Source organism: Glossina fuscipes, unplaced genomic scaffold, assembly GCF_014805625.2.
Source record: "Glossina fuscipes isolate IAEA_lab_2018 unplaced genomic scaffold, Yale_Gfus_2 26, whole genome shotgun sequence".
Taxonomy (NCBI): domain Eukaryota; kingdom Metazoa; phylum Arthropoda; class Insecta; order Diptera; family Glossinidae; genus Glossina; species Glossina fuscipes.
The window spans coordinates 5,125,284-5,148,359 of NW_023998421.1; the positions used below are offsets into that span (position 1 = coordinate 5,125,284).

Sequence of the window (23,076 nt, forward strand, 5' to 3'; positions counted from 1 at the left end):
TTTATGAAAAAATGAGACTAAACTTTACCAAAACATAGCAATCATAGCCGTATCTGCCGGCATTCATGAATTAGGATTAGGAATAAGTAAGTGTAAGTATAAGATATACAATAATTGAAAATCACAATAAAAGTCGCAACTATATTTTTGCTAACGGTAACTTATTGACTTTTTTCTAACACACACTGTTCCATTTTACACTGTTGCAATTTGAAGTGGAACAAATCAGAAGCGAAAATTTTGAACAATTTGAAACACATAAGTGATAAACAGCCATGAAAATTAAAATGCATGCAAATGCAAATGTACAACGTGGTCAGCTTAATGAGACTACGACTTGGTGAGCCACTTCGTTTAAAGTAACCTCCAAGGAACGAGAAGATCATTTCGAAGTTTTGTTATGCAGCAATCAATCAGGGAAAGGCGACGCATTTTGAGGACAAGTGTGAAGTAAAGATTTCTAACATACGTAAGTCCTACTTAGCTAAATCTTGATATATAACTTCATTCGAGGCTAAAAATTCTATGATTTTGTTCAGTTAAGATTTCTTCAGAAATCATATATCATTTCTTCTTTCTTACAATGCATTGTATGTCTGTATCAGTAAACAATTGCAAAATTAACACATACATGCAAACGTATATCGTAAACATCTTTAAATAACTTTACAAAAAATATATTCATATGCCTATGAATCATAGATAGAAGCAGGACGACTCACAACTGGAATCAATACCACCACTACAATGCAATTTAACGTCTCATCGTATTCGGAACGATTGTTACTAATTAAGCGAAATGCGCACACATACGCACTGACTGAAGACTAATCTTCAATGTATTAATGCAAAATGAGTTTAACACAATTATGGAGAAAAACACAAAACTCCTGCTAGGCCATTGCATTCACAACGGATACATTTCCATCTACACTGTATACGGTAGGTAGATAGAGAAACATATACAAGTATAAGATCAATCTTGTTATGCAGGTCACAATTATAAGTATACGTATATTAAATGCACACATTAATATATATATACATGTATGTATAAATATGTATGTAAAAATATATGTATAAATGTATATATAAATATATATATATATAAATAGGTATGTACAAAGCATATATTGCGAGAGTAGAAAGAAAACAAAAAAAAGAGGGCCTCTCTAAAAAGCAAAAAGAAACAAAAGAAAAACTTTCCGCTTACACACAAGTGTATATAAATAAGTGCACATACGCGCTTATGTTTACACGTGTGTAATATTTAAACATTTTACGTTGTTGTGTGAGTGACGAGAAAGCAAAAGCAGGCATTTAACAAAAAAAAAAAAAAAAAAAACGAAGAAAAACAAAAAGTTCAAAAACCTATACACACAGCGAGCAAAAGCATGTTTAATACAGATTAAACTAAGAAAACCAACAAGTTGTGACAGCAGCACACATATACAAGCAAATGTGCATACGCGTCTATATATTATAATGGTGATAAAACAGAATTTAAAACAAATATGAAAAAAAAAGAAAAAAAAACAGACGAAAACCAAATAACAACAACAAAAGCAACAACATCTATATAGCAGACAGTAAATAGGTATGCGCGCAGAAAATATATATATGTGCATGTATGCAAGAGCGATAATCTAAATGTAACGTGAAACGACAACGCGTCGTAGTGAATGAAAACCGGAACCTGAAACAAACAAACGGAATAATATCGAAATCGGTACAAAAAGACATTCGTTAGCCATTTCCAGGGCGAAAAGATTTCAAAAATTTTGTAAAAAAATTTTTAATAACAGCATAGAGTGTAGAGGAAAAATAGTTTGAAAACTACATACATAACAACTACTACTATTGCATGCACAATGAGAAGTAAAAAAACCACTCATCACGATTTTTACTAATACTATTACAAAAATTGGCTGAATTTGTATACACAAATGCGCACACACAAATTTAGTTACAAATTCATGTATACATGTATTCATATTTACGCATACATATGCTTAAGAAAGTTGGCCTGTGTAAGTGAGAGTGTGTTGGTAAGTCAGATGAATATGCGAGTAGCTGGCTACACTAGCCTGCTTTGTTAAAAATCTGCCTCAGTATACGTTTGATCTCAGTGCGCTGCAAGTGTGTGTTTTCAATATAAGCAACAATAATTGATAAACATATTAAACATTATAAAGAGAGATATTACAAAGTAGAAAAAAATAAATAAATAAATAAATAAAATTAAAATTCATACATTTTGTGAGTAAAAAAACAATAAAAATAAAAATAAATAAATTTACTTTGTATTAAAATATTATGTGCTAACATATAAAAGTACAATTAAAAAGAATTTTTCAAGTGTGTGTATCAAGAGTACAGTTAAAGTGTATGTTGAACGTAAGGTGGCGTTGTGTGTTTTAAAAGGCCAGCCAACGAATACTATCTAATGTATATATACAAACACAAAAGTGCATTTATATGAATGTCAACAGCAATAATAACAACTACATATATAGTTATTAAACATGTACAGTAGCAATGATGATGACACACAAGTTAGACAGCTACATAAAGTAAAACGGAGGTTTAACGAATAGCAACAACAACAACGGCAACAACAATAGCTGCTCTCAGGCAGGCAATAAAACAGTTTTAAAAAAAAAAAACAAAAAACCTAATAGAGAAAAAGAAGAAGAGATAAACACAGTAAAACACACAACTAACATATATACATATATTTTTAAACGTAATTGTGTGCGCGAATACAATACGCAAAACAAAAAAAGAAAAAAATAATAATAAAATAACAAATACCAGCTCAATTTTAACTCTCATCGCAATACATGCATAGCTAATGTAAAAATAGCTGACTGCAATTTCTCAGAGAGCGAACAAAACCCGATACGAAAACTTGTAAACTCTTCTATCCACATTTCTATTGAGAGCGAACGAAAGAAATAGAGAAAGAGAGAGAGAGCGAGCGAGCGAGCGAGCAAAACTAAAATCTCTCTACAAGCATAATGTAAAAAAAAATTCACCAACACAGGCATCAACTTCAAATAAACGGTTGTGTGTTAAGTAATCAAGAATACGCTGTAAGCGGGAATAAGAAACAATGAACAAATGAGAGATAGAAACGTGAAAATAACAAACAAATACAACAACGAATAATAGCAACTCAGTCTGTATATTTATATAAAATACGCTTTCATGTCAGTATGTAATTGAAATAACTTTCATAAATATATGAGTGAAAAAAAGGAAAAAGAGAAGCGAGAATATTTCAAAAATATTTGGTTGTTTTCATTTCGGCTGGTGTGTAGTTAATTCCTATTTTTTTAGATTTTTGGCCGCCTCGAAAAAATCGCCCGTTAAATGCAATTTCGTATTGAAAAATTATTGAGTGTGTGTGTAATTAAACGTTGGCTTTTCCATAATAAATTACTCAAGGAGATTATGCGTTTATTTAATTCATCGCCTGTCACTTATAGGAGATTCTTTCATTGACATTTCTAAACGAAAAAAAAATATTTCCTCTATTACTACCACTACAGCAACCGCGCGACTACTATTCAAGGCAGAAACAATTGAGGAAATTTTGCGCCATAATACAAGAGTCCGCGACGAATATTAAGGAAGATGGAAATTCATACAACTTTAGAAAATTTGTGCCGTGTTTGTGCCGCCAATACTAAGGGCAAAAATTCCATGCCCGAATGTGTTTACGTATTAAAAACTCCCGGCTTAAAGGATAAAATCGAAAAATACTTATATTTGAAGGTTAGTAAAGTAACGACATATGTATATAAAACTTTACCTAATTACGTGCGCACAAGCAACTAAGTGTGCATGGGTTTCCTTGTTTTTTTTTTTTTTTTTTTTTTTTCTTTTTGTTTCAACATCATTTGCTTGCACACAAGCATATCTTTCGTTGGGCATTGCAAAGAAATTTGTTTTTATGTTTTAAACTTACCCCACACACAAATAATAATACCAGTGTTCATATTTACAAACATTCATACGTACGTGGTATGTGCGTGAACAGATTTAACATTGCAATCGTATGTGTATGTTTGATACCATGAACGTGAAAATGTAGAAAAGCAGAAAGATTGCGTTTTGTTTCATTTACTTTTTATTTTTATATTTTGTTCCCGTTTATTTATTTATTTTGTTTTTTTCTTCTTCTTCTTTTGTTGTTGTTGTTGTCATTGTTGCCTACAATGAAGCTCATATGTATGCTCTATCGGTTTATTTGTGTGAGATAATAGTGGCTCTCTTATAAGTGTTGGCCTTAGTGTTTGTTCGCTTGTTCACTTCTTTCGTTTCGTACATATGCAAAATTTTGTGTTTTGTTATTGTACCTAGTTTTCACTTTAAATTTTTTATGCTTTATTTTTCTTTCGAGTTTCTTCTCGCTGTGCAGAGCAAAATAGTCAAGGATTACCAACAAGCAAATGGTGCACAGCACTGGAAACATTTACACTTATGCGCCTACACTGACCGATGTTCGCTTGAAGACAAAGAACGGTTTTTCAATATTTTTAGAAAAAAAATTATACCTTCATTCCTTAACTGTTGGAATTTGTAGGTTTGTACATTAAAAGTAAAGGCTTCTTTTAAATTTCAATTTTGCTTGAATGGCTGCAAGTTGATTATAACCATGAAGCGATTCTAAAAATAAGATTTCATCTTCTATTAATTATTTGAAGCAATTGACCCATTATCACTGCAATCTACTATCTTTTTTTTGACCAATGCCTCCTTTAATCATCCCTTTCTAAGAAAAATCAAGAAATTCCGGTGATTTCTTTTTAGAGTAATTAATAGGTTTTAAACTATGTCAGAGTTGTATTAGTACTAACATTACGTTAACCAAAAAGACGTTGAATTAGTTTGCCATAAAACCAAGCATCTGTTGTTCGGGAAATTATTGCATTGGAGTTAAGCCTCATTTGATATCTTAAGACGTTTTATAATAAATAAAATAGTTTGCAAAAATTGTCCCCACTACTAGGTTTGATGACGACTCTTCTGCCGCGATATAGGGAACCAAGGCAATTTGCCTTCATCTCTTTACAAATTAAAGATCTGATCTTTTCCCTCGAGTGAAACGGTTTCGCTAATAGTCGCTAGAACTGGACGAAGGAAAAGTTAAAAAAGAGCGTTTCTTTTTTCCTAGAGATTTAGTAGCTAAGGATTCGCTTAATGCTAACTTTATTCCACAGGCTTTTATACATGTTTTCAATATTAAAATCCATCTGTCACCTGGAAATGATAAAAATATTGCTTTTTAAAAATTTATTAACGAATATTTGGCTGCCTTCATTTAAATGTTACTCAGTGTATGTTACCCACATACGCAGATGTGTGGCTGCAATTGTATGCAAAAACGAGTTATATGTAAGTTAATATGTTGCATATTTTCTTATGAAAGACCCGATAGGAAATTTTGTAAACAAAAACATTATTTAAATAAACAATGTTTCTACATATATTGAGTTTAATGTAGGCTAGAGGAGAACAATAAGGATGTGATACAGATACGAGATCATAAGGAAAAAATTTGATTAGGGAAGCAATATATATTGCATTTGATGGAATCTTAGGGAATTGGTTGAAAAGTTCCATTATTTAAACATAATTAAGTTATTTGGACGAATTCCAATTTCCGTAAGAAACAATAGAGATGAAGTAAAATATTTCGGTAATACGTTAGGTTAACGACGATACAGCAATTAGAGTAATAGGCGAACATGTAAAAGTAATTCTTGAAACATTACCTGCGACGTAAGTTCTCTGTTTTAACTGGTAGTCTAATATTTATCTACGTGAAAAGTACTTCTCTCTTTATTTCTTTTTCGCTCCCTCCATCCGTTTATTATTAACGTTTAATATATCATATTGCATTATTTTTATTAGTTTTGGAAATCCCCTGACAAATTAACATGGAAAGATGGCTTTTAGTTGAACAATATACGTGGCAGGTAGACGGAACTGCTAATAATGAAAAATTCATTCGAACTATCAGGGTACTATGCGTCTTACGGAGTACATGGCGGGCATCAAGTGTTGCAAACCGAATGATATTAACAAAATGGTTGTTGTAGCTAAGTGAATGCAATCTTTACTGAAATAATACATCGGTCAATAATTCTTCTGACTAAGTAAGAGAGAACGTCGTCCTTTTGCGAAATTTGACTTTGTTCAATAAGTGCAAAGACTCTCTAAAAATTTGAAGTTCTTTTTAAAGAAAAACTTTCGAAAATTAGCTTCAGTTTCCGCAGTGAGCTCATTAGTTCATTCAAATTCCTTTGCCCGAAGCGTCATTTTAGAATTTGCAATGAGCAACTATTCGGATTTTGCTTCATGAATATTTTGGTTTTGTAGTCATCGGCTTGTGGCGTGGTGCACTTGATCCCATGCGAAGTAAAGGCAGCTTTCTCATGCCAAATAGTGAATATCTCTTGATGTCTTTGGCACGTCAGTTTCCCCTTTGCAGCTTGGCTTTTCCATTATCGAGGCTAGTTGTCAGTACATATTTGACGTAGTCGTCTCTTTTGCACTAAATTTAGTATCATCGGTTTTTTTAGAATAACATCGGTGCCAATTGGAATCAGAAGACAATTAGAAACCCTTCGATTTTAATGAAGACGAGATGCTTTCCAAGCCGTAACGCATAGTGTTTTTTTTTTACCAATACTTAATCAACTCGCAAAATGTGAACTTTTATCTCTCTCTGCCACAACAACAACTAAAATCACTGTAGTTCATAAACAAATTATTTGGCGAATGTCGAAGGTTGGCACTTTCTAAAAATAGTACGGATTTTAATGAAGAACGTACATATTACTTATAGGAATTGTGGATTGACGTATCACATCTTCAAAATTTATCTAGCGCACCCGATGTGAGGAAATAGTATTTCTGCTAATCTCTTATGCACAATTAAGAAAGACGGGTATATCTATATTCCCTTTAGGATAAAGTTTCGATGTATTCACAGTCTAATAACAAGCCTGTTCACCGTATGCTTGCTGCTGTTTAATAAACATTGCAAGCTTGGCCAACAAACTTCAGACAATAGCTTATGCCAGGTTCCATTTCAACTTTTCCACCCACTTATACGCGATTCGATCATCTGACGGCATTAAATTTTTAGATGGCCTTGATAAATATTTGTATCAGATTAAACATTAGTGTGTACTAGATACGCAGATAACACTTTTTTTTTACCCATTTTGGCCAGCGTAACGTCACCAAATGCAAACATATATAGTAAAATTTCCCTTTTCCACGTTAAATTTTGCGACGACGAACTTGTCAAGAGAAAATAAAATTAACCCTGAATGTTACGCCCGTCAAAAATATGTATGTATAAACTTTACTACATTTACAGTGCTTGGCATGATTTTTGCTGTTTTTGAAAACGGTCCTAAAGCACTTTGTACGCGACTGATTGCTGACTAAAATGGAAAAAATGGAACTTATTGTTATAAGCATCAAATCTTCAACGTTATTGTGCATAAAACATTAATTTTCATTATCCGCCTGAGTAGCCGAAGGGGAGGAATCACGACTAGCAAGTCAATGGTCGTGGGTTCGAATCTCAAGTGCGGTAGAGTTTTTAATAAAAAGCCGATAGCCTTAGATGCTAGTGCTTTTAAGAGTTTAGTCTTAGAATTTATTTCTCTGGCGAAATTAATAATAATAATAATAATAATAATAATAATAATTAATTTTCATTAAAATCTATGAATACCCATCATTTCTACTAAAAGCGCTATTTCAAATACATCAACAGGTGGCAATTTGGTTGTCAAGTCGCGTGACACCGTGTTAAACTAAAGCTATCTGTATATATAGAAACACATACACATACACATACACATACAAGTTGTATTTGTATTGAAAGATAAAAGTGCACGTGAAAAAGAGTAAAAAGAAGAAGACTAAATACATATTAAAACTGAAAAGTCTCTCATCTACGCACACAAGCAATGCTAGGCGAAAACTGAACACAAGGAAAGGAGAATAATATTCATGGCGAGAGATTTGTTTGTATTGGGAAAAACTTTAGATTTGCTTTGAACATTTTTTTCGTATAGCTACACTAGTGTTAGTAGTTCGTATGAACGTATATACGAATATGCGAGTACATATATAAATAACTGCATTCATTGTAAATACACGTACGTGTTATATATTTGTTCGAAACGGCTTTGGAACAAATTAATGAAATATAATATGCAGAAATCCCGATCTCCAAATTTCACGGTTTTGATGCCTTCAATCTCATGACGAAAAAGAGGATGCACTTGATTTTAAGGCCACGTTTTCATATCATGTAATTACGTCGATATCGCTATTTAGATTTATTCTATCTAGTAGTAGCATGATCTGCTATGGAGGTCATAAACAACGCAGGGAAGAAGTTACATGGTGTACAATATTTACTACTTACTACTCGCCTGAGTAAAGAGCTGAAAGCAGCGCAAGCACAAGCATTGTGCATCCTTCATTCGAATGAAAAAATATGACATAAATACGTATAAGCGAACATATGTGTGGTGCGTTCGCATTGCTGCAACTTTGCGCGTAGATGCCTGCAAAAATGTTTTCGTTAGCACAATAAAACCATATGATGAATTTTCAATCACCATATGATTTTGATGCGTGCATTGTGTTCAGCTGTTTACGCATTTTTAATTTCAAAAAAGGACGAAATCTTGTCTCACAGTTTACGCCACACATGTTATCGTAACGCATCGCATCGCATGTACATCAAACAAGAAAACATTTTAGTGCGACTTGGCCGCACCTTATATTCAATGCATAAAAACTAAAAACGATATCAATGCGCTCCGCCCAGTAATTTATTTTTTATGCATTTTATGCACAAGTCAAGATGGACTTTTCGGTTTTGTTTATGAAATTATTGGAACACAACTGTTGAAAAAAATTAGTTTAAAGACAATCATTCCCATATCCAAACTGCTTCTGAGAGATTTACACTGGCTTTTTATGGATGCTCCCTAGGAATAAAGAAAAACAATGTCTTTTATTTGTTTATTTCTTGTGACACATTGCATAAAATCGTTAATCTTGAGCAATAATCACAGCAGAATGCTTCAGAAACAATTTTGTTACAGAACGAGGTCGTTAAGTCACGCAAAGCCAAGCAAGTAAAAGTGAAAAGCTTTGTGAGTTACGAGGTCTCTGTGATGTTGCTCAGAATACGACACTAAATCTGCGAGACTCTAAAGTGTCAGAATGTCACGGACAGTTCCCTATTTCGTATGTTGCCCGTTCGTTCAGACACAAGAGAAGAATTAAAATCTAGAAAAACATACGGAAAAATTAAAGCACTTTTTTTGACCGTGTACGGCATATGAATGTATGTTTTTTAAAGGCTCGGTTCCAAAGGTTTTGTAAAAAATTAGGGTTCATTTACTTATTAAAATATTACAAAGAAAGTTACTTCTTAAAAAAATATTAGAGAATATTCCACTTGGCAAACATTTTTTTTAAATTAAACTTAATCTTGTTAACTTTAGCTTGTTCAAGATAATCTTAAAGGCTAGAAAATTAAACGGATTAATTTAGATTGTATAATCTCTCAATCGATTTATTTAAAAAAATTATGAAAGCATTAATATCCTTGAAGCGGGTTAAAATATAACATGCATGCATTGTGTGTTTATATTTTTGTGCCCTGCATCACTTGCGATGCAAGGGCGCATTAAGCTTGTGCGGATGAACCCAACATCCGGAGAGAGTTTAGATAGAGTCACCTTTCATTAGACCGCAGAATCACTTTCTGAATCGGTTTAAGTTTACCTATGCATCTGTCCATCTTGTTTCCTTATGTTTAACCTACAGGTCGATGAAATTGATGAAATTCTATGCACTGGCATATGTCCAAGTAAGCATGCCATTGAAAACGGTTCGGATCGGGCAACATTTTCGATCACTTCCTATATAACGCCTTATTTTCAAAACTCATTACATAAATAACTGTAGAATGCGTAATTGCGAGCCATCGTCCACTATAGTGTTTTTACTTGTTTTGTACTTTGTATGATTGTTTTGACTAAAAGCAAAAAAAAAAACAGAAAATTCTTAACACTTTTATTATTATTTTCTATTATTTTCGCTCTTTATAAGACTTCGTTTGTAGTAAAAACTTATGTAAAATTATTGTTTAAAGTAAAAATTGTTTGCACTTAAACCACTGTTCACATATTCTCCAATAACTTGCCTGCGCTATCTCTTTTCTCTCAATGCAGCGACATTTACTCTGAGAGAATTTCGCTTCACACACAGATTTTATTGTACTTTGAATGGAATAAATGCGATAATAAGTGCTAAGAAGTTAATATAAACTAATTACTTGCTACATATTAAATACAATGTTTCATTTCACAAATACATAAATACGTGCATAAATAAATGCCTATGTACGTCTATGTATGGAAAAATAATAAAATATTTGCAATAAATTACTAAGAGAAAATTTAAAATTTTCCACATAGAGGATCCCTTTCCATCCCGAAATCAATTTCTAGTACTTCTTGCAACGGTAAAATAATCCCCTTGTTTCGGGTCCATTATGAGAGTGCGGAAGTGGAGTGTTTTGTGATTTCGTTTGCAATGCGGAAGAAGGCGAGATAATGATGGAGATGATCCAATAAAGTTATTATGACAACTTAGTCACACCGAGTGTTTGAGTCCATTACGACTAATGTTCGGAAAATTTTTACCTCAAGTGCACAATTGAATTTTCCAGATATACCGATATGAGAAGAAAAAAAAAAAGAGAAAAGGAAAATTACCATCCATTTGTAGTAACGTACAAACAATATTTCCCTTGACTAAGTAAATATCTCAAAAGTTGGCCTTATTTATTAGCCTCCTAAGGCTGCCTCCTTGCACAGTGTTTTGTTAGCAGCCTCAAAATGCGCTTCTACCTAGGACAACCTTTGAAAATTGCCAAACAGATATTGACCGCCGGAGCACGGTTCGAGTTTATGTAGAAAGAATAAGGAGGTGGGGCAGCGATTCAACCTTCAATCTGTTTATTTCCATCATATCAGGCTTCCAATTGTGACGCTCGTTTCACAGTGAATAACCTCGAGCCCCAGTTTAATTGAATATATGGTTTCCTCACACCCTTGAGACGTCAGCTATCCTTTGCGGCTTTGCTTATCGAATATTGAGAATAATTTTCAAGATTTTTTCAAAGTTTTCCGGTTGCATCACCGTTTTTCTACGTCCACTGCATTCAGATGCAACAGTGTCCATACAGCCTCGTTTAAAATTCTCAAACCACTAAGAAACCTTACCTTTGAACGCGGGAATGTTTCTGAAATTTTCTTTCAGCCAGTGCCAGTTCTTTCCCTTCAACAAACAATGTTTAGTCAACAAGCAAAATTCGGTTCCTTGCCTTGCTTTGAAGATAAAAAAGTAGGTTTCCTGGAAGAAGATGAAATATTGTAAATAAAGTTTATGAAGATTTTTTTCTTTTGTAAATGCTTTGCGAAGAAGTGTCACAGTTGATTTTAGATGGATATTTTGAATCAATGGCGTGAGACCAATTTCGTATTTAGCCAGCAAAGACATTGATTTAATTATCTAAGAGAACTGTGCACACTGTGATGAGGTCGCCATTAGACTTGGAAGCGTAAATGTTCTGCAAGTGTTTTTCGAAATCGCGAAGAAAATGAACTGAATCGCGGTACTTCCAAGCTTAAACGACGTAAAAAAAGTGGATTTTTCTTTCAAAAATTTACATTTAACCAATCGAAAAGGAAGAAGAAGACTCTCCCTTGACAACAGTTAGGTATTTGTGAACATTCATGCTTCATGTATGTATTTAATAAAGAATTTTTCCAAATTTTTTCATCGAATCAAAGGCGCTTCAGTATAGTTTCTTTTAGTATAGGCCAAAATAGCTGATATTTTCTGGATTGATTTCCGGTTTAGGCCATTTGGTGGCAGATTTTTACATTCGAAAAAAACTTCGATGAAAGTTAAATTTCCATAATTGAGAAAACATTCAATAATTTGTACATAATAGTTCGTCGTCAAAAAAATGGCTTTTCAAGATTATATTCGCGTTAACAAAGAAGAAGTATATAAAAAACAAAGCAAGTGAAATTATATTGGGCCGCAGTCCTTCGTTTAATACCCTACACCACCATGTCATGAAAATATCGCAGAGAATGCGACTCGTAGGAGGTTCACATTACGTAGGAACACAATAATATAATACAGACAGACAGACATATAGACAAACTTAGATGGATTTAGAAAGTCATTCTGAATTGGTCGTTCCTACAGAAGGTGCTTCTATCTCAGGTCTTTCTGCATGTTGCACACATACAGTCCAACTTAACAGTCCCTTATAAAACAAGTGGTGTAGGCTGTAATAATAGTTGTTTCGAAGAACTGGTTCAGTTTGAAATATTTGATAAAAATTTTTCCCGAACAGAAAGGCATTATGTCGTTTAAAAAATACCGCACCGTAGATTAATATGGTGTTTCGTGAGATATGCGACGTATCTAATAAATTTATCCTTTGTCCACACCGTGGGTTTTTATGGATCCATTCATTAAATCGCATTAACTTGTATATATGGAGTTACATTAAGGAAAGGCTTAAAAGCGCTCGCTAGCATTAAAACGGGTACAGAATATGGCATTTAGAGCTTGGAAGATGGTTCAAGTTTGATAAAAGAAAATCTAAATATTGAAAGTCTCCTCGTACACTCAGGTTTATGGGTAGGACTTACTATAATATTTTAAGCTTCACACCCTGAAGAGTTCTGATAGCATTCTTCAATTTTTTTTTTTTTCTTTCGTTAATCTTTGGGGTATTAAAACCCCGGAATAGAAGGAAATAACAGAGGCACTAAATATCAACCACATTGCAGTTTGCAATTATTTGAAAAGAAGCTCGAATCCGTGGAAACTTTCCAATATGACCTAATATTTTCATTATTTTATTTGATTCGCTCTACCAAAATAAGTTTCCTTTATAACAAAAACAAACTATGCCTTTTTCAAAGTTCGCTCTGATAAATGCAGCACGTAACGCTGAATGCCGTAATAACTTATATTAAATTTACGCACGAATTATTTACGTCTAGGATCATTAGCAATTTAAAGCATTGAAATTTGTTCCACTTAAAAACTTCCCTTTGTGAGCAAGTAACAAATAAGTTTACAAAGTAATTTACTTATTTAAAAAAGCCGTAAGTGTGTGGGAAATAAACGTAAAGAAATTTCAGTGCACATATTCCACTCAGGCGTGCATATACACAGTCGTTAAAATACTTATTTTTTATTGAACCCACCTCCGGGGCATATAGGTGTATAATAATTTTATAAAAGTGTTTGCAACATCCGGAAGAGAAAGCTTTCGAAAATATTTTAAAGAATATACGTACGGCTTTAATCAGCATTGAAGTCTGAAGGGATTAAACCGGTTCGTCGTCCATAGAACGAAAGAATGCTTTCTTGGTTTTCGCTCGTTACTCATAAATTACAACAGACACAAGATAAAAAATGTGAAAGCATATTCTACAAACATGAAAAGCCAGCCACGCCCACCTATTAGTGTAGAGTGGAGGAAAGTTTAGTTTTTTTGTTCTTTTTATTTTGTTGTTACGATAAAGACGGGGGGAGTGCAAGGAATTCGGTGCAGTCGAATACAATTTTTTCCGCTTGTTATTAATTTATTTTGTTCTTTCGGATTGCATCAGTCCTACAGGGTGATATTTTCGCTTTCGGTTGCTGCTGTGGTGTACATGTTTTTAAAATTTTTTTTTTTATCCCTTTGCAGATTGATGAACATGATATTTTACCCAAAGTCTTATGTAAGACGTGCTTTCGTCAGGTGGAGGCCACTGCTGCCCTCTCAAATATTGCCAAGCATACTCAACAAGTTTTCAAAGATTTTCTATTAAGTACTTTGGTAAGTTTTTCCTTATCATTTAAGATGAATGCTTAAAATATTTAGCAAACATATTTTTAGCCAAAAACTGCTACCAGCAACAGTGCTCTGACAGTCAGTACACCTGCTGCTACTGGCGCGGAGTCTAATAGCGGTCTGGAGTTCACCAATTTGGATTTAAATCTGAATAAGGAAAAACCACGATTTCATTATAATAAATCTTTGCCTCCAGCACCAACTCCATCTAAAATCGAACTTAAATCCCAGAGCAAGAGGAATTCTGCCACGCCACCATCATCACACTCAACAAATAAAGAGGATGTTGTTGTTAATGTTTCCGTTAATGATCCTTTAACACGCGACAATCAGCAAAAGCTTATTAGTAATTCACAACGGCGACACAGCATACTCTTAGATACGCGGTATACACCTAAATCCATAGCGCAGAAATCCTTTAGTGGTATTACTCAGTACCAAAGAGAAACAAATACGAGCGATAGTGTTGGCAACAAAAAGCAAAGTCCTTCTGGGGTTATAAATTTCTTTACTACTAACGCCGACGCAAACCCGGTGAAAAATAATGCCAGTTACGCGCTAGGGACACGTCTTAATTCGGGATGTGATAATCAAGATCACAAAAGCAAGGAAAGCATGTCCCCGAAGCATACGGCCGATCTTAATACCACAGCCGACATCATACAACAAAAGCGTAAAAATCTTTCGAGAACCTTAAACAATATCAAAACGTGTACGGGTCAAATATCCCTATTAAAAGTTTCGCATCAAAAACCGCAAATCAATAATAATAATGAAGCAGTTAATCATACTGCTACAGAATCTCTACCTGAAAAAATTATTATAGCTGCCCCGAAAATTAAAACGACAAGAAGCAAAAGAACTTCTGATAAATCCAATAAAAGTACATCTTCGGCACCTACTCCGGCAATGTTACCACCACCTCAACCTATAGACCTTCCGTCAACTCATCAGCAATCTCTAACTAAACCGGTTTTCCCTGAAGATATGCTATTAGGAAGAGTTATTCGTGATGCAGATCTTCTGAAATTAATTTTGAAAGCGTTAAAGTGGCCCATTGATCACCAATCCATAGAAATGCAAATTCAGCGCCTACGGAATTCAAAATTCACTGAAATCATGTCCGATCCGAACCTTTTGCAAGACACTGACTTAACACAGCTGTTGGGGCCATATTTAGCACCAGTTCTACTAGCTGCGCAAGCTCTCCAACAACAGCATCAGAATTTATTGAAAGCTGCACAAGCACAAACGTTCGCTCTTCCACCGCCGGCGGCAAAACCTCTAGAGATATCCGCAGCTGATTTGAACAGTTCAATCCCGTACAAATTGCCACCTGAAACTTCAGTACAATTGGTTCCCGCTTGCCCCGACGAGGGGAAAGATATAAGTAGTACACAAAGTACCACTTCTTCACTGACCAATTTATCGCTTAAACGTGATCGAATTTCTTTGTTGGACTCGAAATCAACCAATTTTCCAGCGAAGAGAGCTAAAAAGACTACTATTGAGAAAGACAAGGATTCTTTGGCAATCTCCTCCATTGAAAATAACGTTAAAGACGAGCGTGTAGAAGAAAAACTCAAATCAACAGCAAACGTAAAACATCGGTCTTCGCCTGCGAAAACCCAGGCTAATCTCAACGTGGATTCGAAGTCAACTTTTGTTAACCATTTCGCTTTATTAAATGCCGGCGTAGATGCATCTACCGAAGCTTTAATGGCTTTGCTGCAAAAACAAAAAGCCGCTTTAAGTCGCCAACAAAGGGCGCAACGTAGACGCCATAGCAGCCATTCGAGTATATTGACCTTACCCGTCAATGAATTTGACGCTCTCATTGATATAGGCGATGATATAGTACTTATGGAACATGCGAACACGAGTTCAACTAACAGCACTTCAACGGACTCCCAAGCCCTTGTTGCTAACAAACCGCAAAAGCAAGATCAGCAAACAGATAAAATCTCTTTTGCTTTGCCAAGTAGCATCAACCTGGCACCTGTCATAACGCGACCCATAATCAAAAGACGTAAAACAGTTATACAAACCGTGCCGCGTCCTAAATCAGACTCAACCAGTGAGGATAATAAGAAGGGTCAAGATGTAATTAATAACAAAAAGAAGACTTCAATGGAAGAACAAGCCCCGAAAGCGGGTACATCGCATGTCGTTAATAGCGAAACGCAAGTGTCCAAACATCAACGCGAAGAAATGCAATATGCTTCAAAGTCTACATCCACCGAAGCTCTAAGAACGCAGACTTCCGCTGCCACTAGCGTCACTTCATTGTTATCCAATCAAGAAAGTAGTCGCTCAAAAAGCAAAAAACATCAAAGTTCAAAAGCAAGCTTAGGACAACAGCTTCTAGAGGCCATTGGTCTGCAAAAAGTGACTGATAAGCCCGATCCACCGCATACTACATCGGATACATCTACCTCATCAACTGCTACCAAGGAATCCATAGAGCAGATACGCAGCGCCTTGAAGCGATCGCTAAAACAGGCGCAAGAACAACAACAGCAGTTGAAAAACGAAGTAAGTGGTGGTGATAACGCGGATGTTACTGGAACTACAACAAAACAAGACGCTGATTCTACTGCTGCTCGTCCACTGATAAAGGAGGTAATTGTAGAAGGTAAGCCACATGCTGATAATTCATTGGTTGATTTGGAAGAGCAAATCGATAAAGTCACTCTGATGGTGCGCAAATCGATGGACAAGAGCAGGTCGATGGCAGCAGCAAAGACTCATGAAAAGAAATCGTCTGGTAGAGGTCGGCCCTCGCATTCGAGTAATTTAGCAATAAAATCTGAAAATGCCTCTACTGCCATGGAAGATGCAGCCGATAAAAAAATGGAATACGAGTAAGTAACCGAGTTTTCATTTTATCAACGGCGTATATGTCAGACTGATGATATTATTTTAATTTCAGAAAATCGGAAGATGCAAGTGTAACCATCAGTTCAGATACAGACATGCCTGCTAGCATCGGTGACAGCTTAGCATTAACAGAAGTGCTGCGGCCAAAAGAAGAAATACCTGCTACCCCTAAGCGTAGGGGACGGAAAAAAAATATTGATAAAGAAGTTGAAGGGGACGCGGCAATTTCTGCTGGTAACGAAAAAGAAGTGGAAAGAACTATAAAGACGGAAGTAACGGATAAACTAAATCTAAGCGAAACGCCACATAGTCAAAAAACGGACGATCAGAATGCCACAGCAACGTAAGCTAAAGATAGTTAATTTGCAAAATAAACTTTGATTAAATTTTCTATTTGTTAACAGTGGCCGTCCCACGCGACACAGTAAAACACTCTCGAAATATTATAAAGGTCCTGAGAAAGTGGAGCCAAACAGACGAGCACTCCCTTCTAGAGCTACAAGAAATAGGTAAATTGGTTATCGACACATTCCCTCCTCTAGAATAAGTGACGTGACATATCTTTTCTTTCTTAACGGCATTCTTGTGCATTCTTTTACAGAAAATATTCCAAGTCTTAAGATGTATTAATGTAAAATAGTAAGTCTCTGCCTCTCTTCTTGCTCTATATAATCCAAGCACCGAAAGTCTTTTTTTCTTCTTAATTTTAATATTTTCTGATATATTAGCGAAAAAGAAAAATTTCTTTTTCTGTATATATAACTAATTTTTTTAAAGATTTTTTCATCTTTTCACAAATTTAAGTTGTTTACTTTGGCTAATCGTTTTTCGCTTCTAAATGTGAAAAAAATTGCATTAGAATAATATATGAATTTAATATTTCTATTTAAATTACTTTTAAAATAATTAAGATATTCTCACAATTTTTGGTTTTACTTTACTGAATATTAATAAAATTAATTTTCTGCTGAATTTTCATTTAAAATTAAGTCTTATAAATATTTGTGAAATATTGTTAAATTTGTGTACATATATACGCATTGTAAAATGTATGAATTATATAATGAAATAAATTTTTTATTTTCTTTTCTCAAAAATCTGCTCTTACAATATATTTTTATTAAGCAAATAATGGGATATGTGAGAATGAAAATCATTCCCCATAGAGGTCCCTTCTTGTTTGAAGTATTCACTTTTGATGTGAAAAGCTGCATCGCGACGCGACCAGTCATAGTATTCTGCACTGCAAGAAGCTGTAAATTTTCTCTTCATTTTTCCGCGATCCTATGATATAGGAGAAGACATAAATGTGAAAAGTGCTTCTCATATGAAATTTGAGAAAAAATTTCGGAATCGTAACATGTTAATTAATCGAACATTTTTTCCTATAACGGAATTTCCTCATTTACAACGAAAAATGATGACACATTCTCTTTACTTTCTGAGTAGAAGAAAACATGAAACAATTCTTTGTGTTCGCGGGTTCAACCCCCAATGCGGTAGACTTTACTTCGGTCGTAGTCGTTGCTTAGTCAGTAAACAGACAACACTTACCGTTTGGGCAGACAACCACTCCGCTGCGGTCGCTTCCTTATTTCTTTCTCTTTTCTCACTTTTTTTCCGATAGTCACCGGATGACAACAACAAGAGACATTCTCTGAGTGTTGCTTATATACAAAGAAAGCTAGTAGTTTTAAACTGCGAAGTTTCCGGCCGTAGGGTATTTCTGGCTTAAAAGTTGATTTTCAGCTTTAGCCTCTGCCGATCCAGCAACGGCAACTCTCCCATCGAGAGGTCATCGAGAGTCAAGAGTTATCTGCCTGCAGATTTCTCTACTAAGAATCCACTTACTATACATACTCAATGTTTAGCAAACAGGTCGGCGCTTCACTGACGGGGCCAGACAAGTCGGAATGCGAGTTGATGCCTGACTATGTTGGCTCGATATCTGCACCTTGTATATTAAAATCCATAGGGAAGAAGTTGGATGGCAATTCAAGAATCCGAAAGCAAGAGTACGCATAATGATGACGAGCGTAATATCAAAAATCCTAATGCATTATAGTCTAAAAGCTATTAGATCCATAGGAATGACTTTGCCCAAGCAGGATTCCGTTCAATTGTGGGGACGTTGAACAATCAGAGATGCACGGAGGTCTCATCCTGCCTAGAAAGGAAGATTTGACCATACCTTCAAACTTTCACATGTAGTACTTCAGTTTTTTTAACCTGTAGCGTCTGTCGATAGCAGCATCCAGTTTCTAAGTCTTTCTTTTGTTGTCTTGTTCAGGGATATCATGCAAATATGTATCAGAATGTACGTTCGAGTCGGAACTGCAGCAAGTGAAGCTTGTGTGATGAACTGAATTTAACGATTTCTTAGGTATGTCAACACCGATTTGTGGCTTCTTTCACCCGATGCCACTTTCCTATTTTGGAATCATTCCATCGATTCGATGTTCACAATGAAGCGATTTACAATCATGGATACTAAATGAAGTAAAAAAATTTGAAGGCGAAACGATTCATCACAAGCGCTGTTCTGTCTAGATGGGGTCATTTTGATTTAGTTACTTTTTATATATGAACTCTTGTTTCGATTCCTCAAAAGTTGATCGATTAATTTTCGAAAATGTGGAAATGAGTTGTGCCTAGAGATGGACAGTATTTTAGATATTGCATAAAATATAAAAGATAAATAAAAACAATTAAGAATATTATAGTCGAATAATGCCGACCATGCGATACTCTATACGAATTTCCCAGTACAATTATTCGCCTGTTTTGGTAATAATACATCAAAAATTGCGCATTACTTTCATGCAGAGGCATACTTTTCATGATAACTCACTTATTGAAGGATATTGAAACCATCACACGACGTTATCTACAGTTAGCAAATTTAGTTTGCTTCCCAAAATTGTTATTATTTTCCGGTTTACGTTATAGAAAAGTAGAAATTGTGGTTTCTCTCCACTTCCTTGATAACCCTTACATATGTTAGAAGCTAAAAAATCGAGTTAGGTGATGCAAACTCCTTATTATTAATTTTTTTGGTACGGACTAATTTTCATTATAAAATATTAAAAATTAAACCTTTTTTTGAACGTCTTAAATGGGTCAAAAAAATTGACCCATGTGGTTGAATTTTGGTGCAATTATGCCAATTTACTGTCATGAGGAAATTTTCACTACAAAGTATTAACAATTATGCCTTTTTGTCTTATAAGAGTTTACATTTCCTGAGAACCCTGATATGCGATGGTATACCAAAAATAGACATACGTGGACCAAATGTGGTAAGGTTGCTTTTGTCAAATTATTAATGTGAACCAATTTTCCTTATGAAATATTAAAAATTAGAATTTGTTACTTTATAAAGATTTAGTTTTCGTAGGAAGGTTTATATGAGATAGCGTTCAAAAATTTGCCTCATCTAAACCAAACTTTTCTAATAAATTTAGAAACAACTAAATACTACTACACAGCAAATTCTGTCGAAAAATTTTGGAAAAAGAACTCTCTATTTTATGGGGAGCGGTCGGAAAAGTGGGCCGATCCAAATCATTTTCAATAGGTCTCGTCCTTGGATCAAAAGACGTACATGTACTAAATTTCATTAAAATATCTTAAACTTTGCTGCCTGTGGGTTGAACAACAAATTACATGGACAGACATCAGACAAGCTTGCATCGATCGGTATATTAAAGGGTGGGTCTATATTACGCCATTCTAGGTTTTGTATGCCTTTGCACAAACTCAATATTTCCTGCACCAGAAGTGATGTAGGGTACAATGATAGTTTGGTTAATTTACGAGAAACTGTGTGAGGTTTTCATGACTTTTACAACTATTGGGTCAAATTGTCGAAATCTCGCACGCAATAATAATAATAGATACATTACCTTGTGATTAAAAACACACTCGAAAAGTTAATAAATTTTATTTCGATTTTCTTCCTTCGATTCCATTTACTTCAATATTACCAATCGGCAAGTGCTAAACGTTATTTTGTGTTAGGGAAAAATTAAACAAAAATTTGCTTTAAACGAAATTCAAAATTCGATTCAATGAGAAAAAAAGTTAAGAAGCAATTATGTGCTGGCAATTGTTTTTGCGTTTAATAACAATATTTCACAGAAAACCAATAGATGTACGAATCTGTTACGAATCTGTTGATAACGGCAAATTTAAATTTCGTTCTTTCCTTTTTCATTCTGGGTAAGTTGTGCTGGCGTAGTGATGACGTGCAGGAGTTAATCTATCGCAATCAACATTTGATGCGTTTAAGGGAAGGAAGTAGTTTCACAGTAAAAGGTTATACGAAAAGCTATTGTCAAGGGTAACTAGGAGAAATGGCTTAATGAAAACGTTCATTCAATTTGTAATTTTTGAAAATTTTTCCTTAAAGATTTTGTATAAATTTCATTATCGAGAATCTTACTCGAGATATTGCTTTGCATATTAGTCCCCGACTGCCTCAAAATTATATTGTACGCAATACCAAAATTGAATCTGTTTGGGGAGTCGAGGAGGAAGCGTCTGCTCTCCCCTTCAAGTTGAAACGTGGCCACGCCTTTACCATACAAATTCTCTTCACGAACGCGCACGTTCTCATCAGCGTGAATGGCTGTCATTTTTGCAGATACGCGCATCGCTTACCTTATTGCGAGATACGAACCATCGAAATAAGAGGCCATGCAGATCGTATTAAAGTAGAACGTGTTATGGTAGACAGCTATCCTGAACGCCTGCCTCATACTGTGCCCTCACCAATACCGTTAAAGTCGCTAAGCGATTTTGACAGAAATTTCGAGGACGGAGACGACACTTATGTGAAAGAGCTGCGCCAGATATTAATGCCAACACGTTTAACTCTTGGAATGATGACGAAAAATGAAATTCCTTTGCCATATTATGGGACATTTCCGAGTGGCATTTTGCAAGTAGGACGCATTTTAAAAATCGATGGGCGAATAAAGCTACTGCCGCAATCGTTTTTTGTCAATATACAAATTGGTTGCAAAGTCTGGCCGCCACCCACGGTAGGGTTACACATCAATGTACGCTTTAACAAACAACTTGCCGGAAACGTTGGTCGAACTATAGTTGTGCGCAATGTGTACTCAAATGGAGCCTGGGGTAGAGGTCATCGTTTTGATGTCGATACTGAATTCCGCCCAGGTAAAGCTTTTACAATGTTGATATCTTGCACGCACACATATATGAAAGTTCACGTGAACCATCGTGTGTTACTGAAAAACGCTAATGCTATTGATCCTACCTTGCTTGACACCGTCTATATACAAGGCGACATTAAACTGTGGAATGTTATGCTAGTCACGGAATCTTATTTGCCCCGAAGAACCAAATGGAGCGTGATAGCTTCAAATATCCGATTTATAAATCGAAAAGATGCAAAAAGCAAATAACTTCAGGAAATTATTAATGAAAACGATACGTGAAAAAGGAAAATAACAAAAAGCTTGTATTCAACGAATTTGTTCTCCTCTATGCATATAAAATACGCATAATGTTTAATAAACATTTTTTTTGTTTCTGATATCAAATCAAAAATAAAAACTTAAAAATTTATTATAATTGTTAAAAAAAAAAGAGAGAGGGAGAGAGAGATTGTTCTATAAAATTCCTATTTTACAACCCCTTTATATATACGCCCTCCTAAGACCCTCCTTGGAAGGACATAGAAGACTTATAGCCCTACTCTGAGTAGCATCATACGAACATCTCATGTCGCAACACATTTCTTTTCGTGTCGTGTACAAGACTTAACGATCTTGTGTTGCAATTTAACTGATATCGGAATCAAACTATTACAACAATAAAGCAAGTGACAATAAACAAAAATTAGTAAATGAACAAATTATTACGATTGCGATTGTTTCTACTCTAATCTAAGCTTTATATATTAATTCCCTTTAGAAGGAAGGACTGATCCTAAATGTATTATGGATAAATTGATAGATGCATACACTTATAGACGTTGATTTTACATAATTATTGTCAAACCCTTTGAAATCACTCCTCAATTATTCTAACAAGTAAAAAGACAGTAGTGGGTTACGGCCCAACATTGAATGCTCTGCATCAATTCGCTTAATACAGTTATTCATATAACGACTTTCCCAAATGAGGCACTATTTGGGAAGTGGCCGAGAATGTGGTCTGATCAGGATCGTCTC

At 34.9% G+C, this 23,076-nt stretch overlaps 2 protein-coding genes across 3 annotated transcripts; both read left to right on the forward strand.

Moving 5' to 3' along the window:
* The first annotated feature begins 2,285 nt into the window (after positions 1–2,285).
* LOC119635328 lies at positions 2,286–21,132 on the forward strand. 2 transcript variants are annotated; one of them, XM_038030104.1, is made up of 7 exons: positions 2,286–3,780; positions 13,847–13,978; positions 14,039–16,857; positions 16,926–17,216; positions 17,278–17,382; positions 17,475–17,512; positions 21,100–21,132. In XM_038030104.1, exons 1-6 carry the CDS (start codon positions 3,640–3,642, stop codon positions 17,491–17,493), a joined length of 3,507 nt encoding a protein of 1,168 aa, XP_037886032.1. In that variant the 5' UTR covers positions 2,286–3,639; the 3' UTR covers positions 17,494–17,512; positions 21,100–21,132. The 2 variants fall into 2 exon arrangements, with proteins under 2 accessions (XP_037886032.1, XP_037886031.1); XM_038030103.1 differs by lacking the exon at positions 21,100–21,132 and having other exon boundaries at positions 17,475–17,635.
* Positions 21,025–22,305, forward strand: LOC119635433 (galectin-4-like). The gene is made up of 2 exons (XM_038030240.1): positions 21,025–21,215; positions 21,285–22,305. Exons 1-2 carry the CDS (start codon positions 21,025–21,027, stop codon positions 22,303–22,305), a joined length of 1,212 nt encoding a protein of 403 aa, XP_037886168.1.
* Positions 22,306–23,076: the final 771 nt, after the last annotated feature.

Excerpts from the sequence above, each read along its gene's own strand:
- LOC119635328 (XM_038030104.1), top strand. The coding sequence starts at position 3,640 with ATGGAAATTCATACAACTTTAGAAAATTTGTGCCGTGTTTGTGCCGCC. Across the intron at positions 3,781-13,846 it reads AAAAATACTTATATTTGAAG|ATTGATGAACATGATATTTT; the intron begins GTTAGTAAAGTA and ends ATCCCTTTGCAG. Across the intron at positions 17,217-17,277 it reads GATCAGAATGCCACAGCAAC|TGGCCGTCCCACGCGACACA; the intron begins GTAAGCTAAAGA and ends ATTTGTTAACAG.
- LOC119635433 (XM_038030240.1), top strand. The coding sequence starts at position 21,025 with ATGTACGAATCTGTTACGAATCTGTTGATAACGGCAAATTTAAATTTC. Across the intron at positions 21,216-21,284 it reads ACGAAAAGCTATTGTCAAGG|ATTTTGTATAAATTTCATTA; the intron begins GTAACTAGGAGA and ends TTTTCCTTAAAG.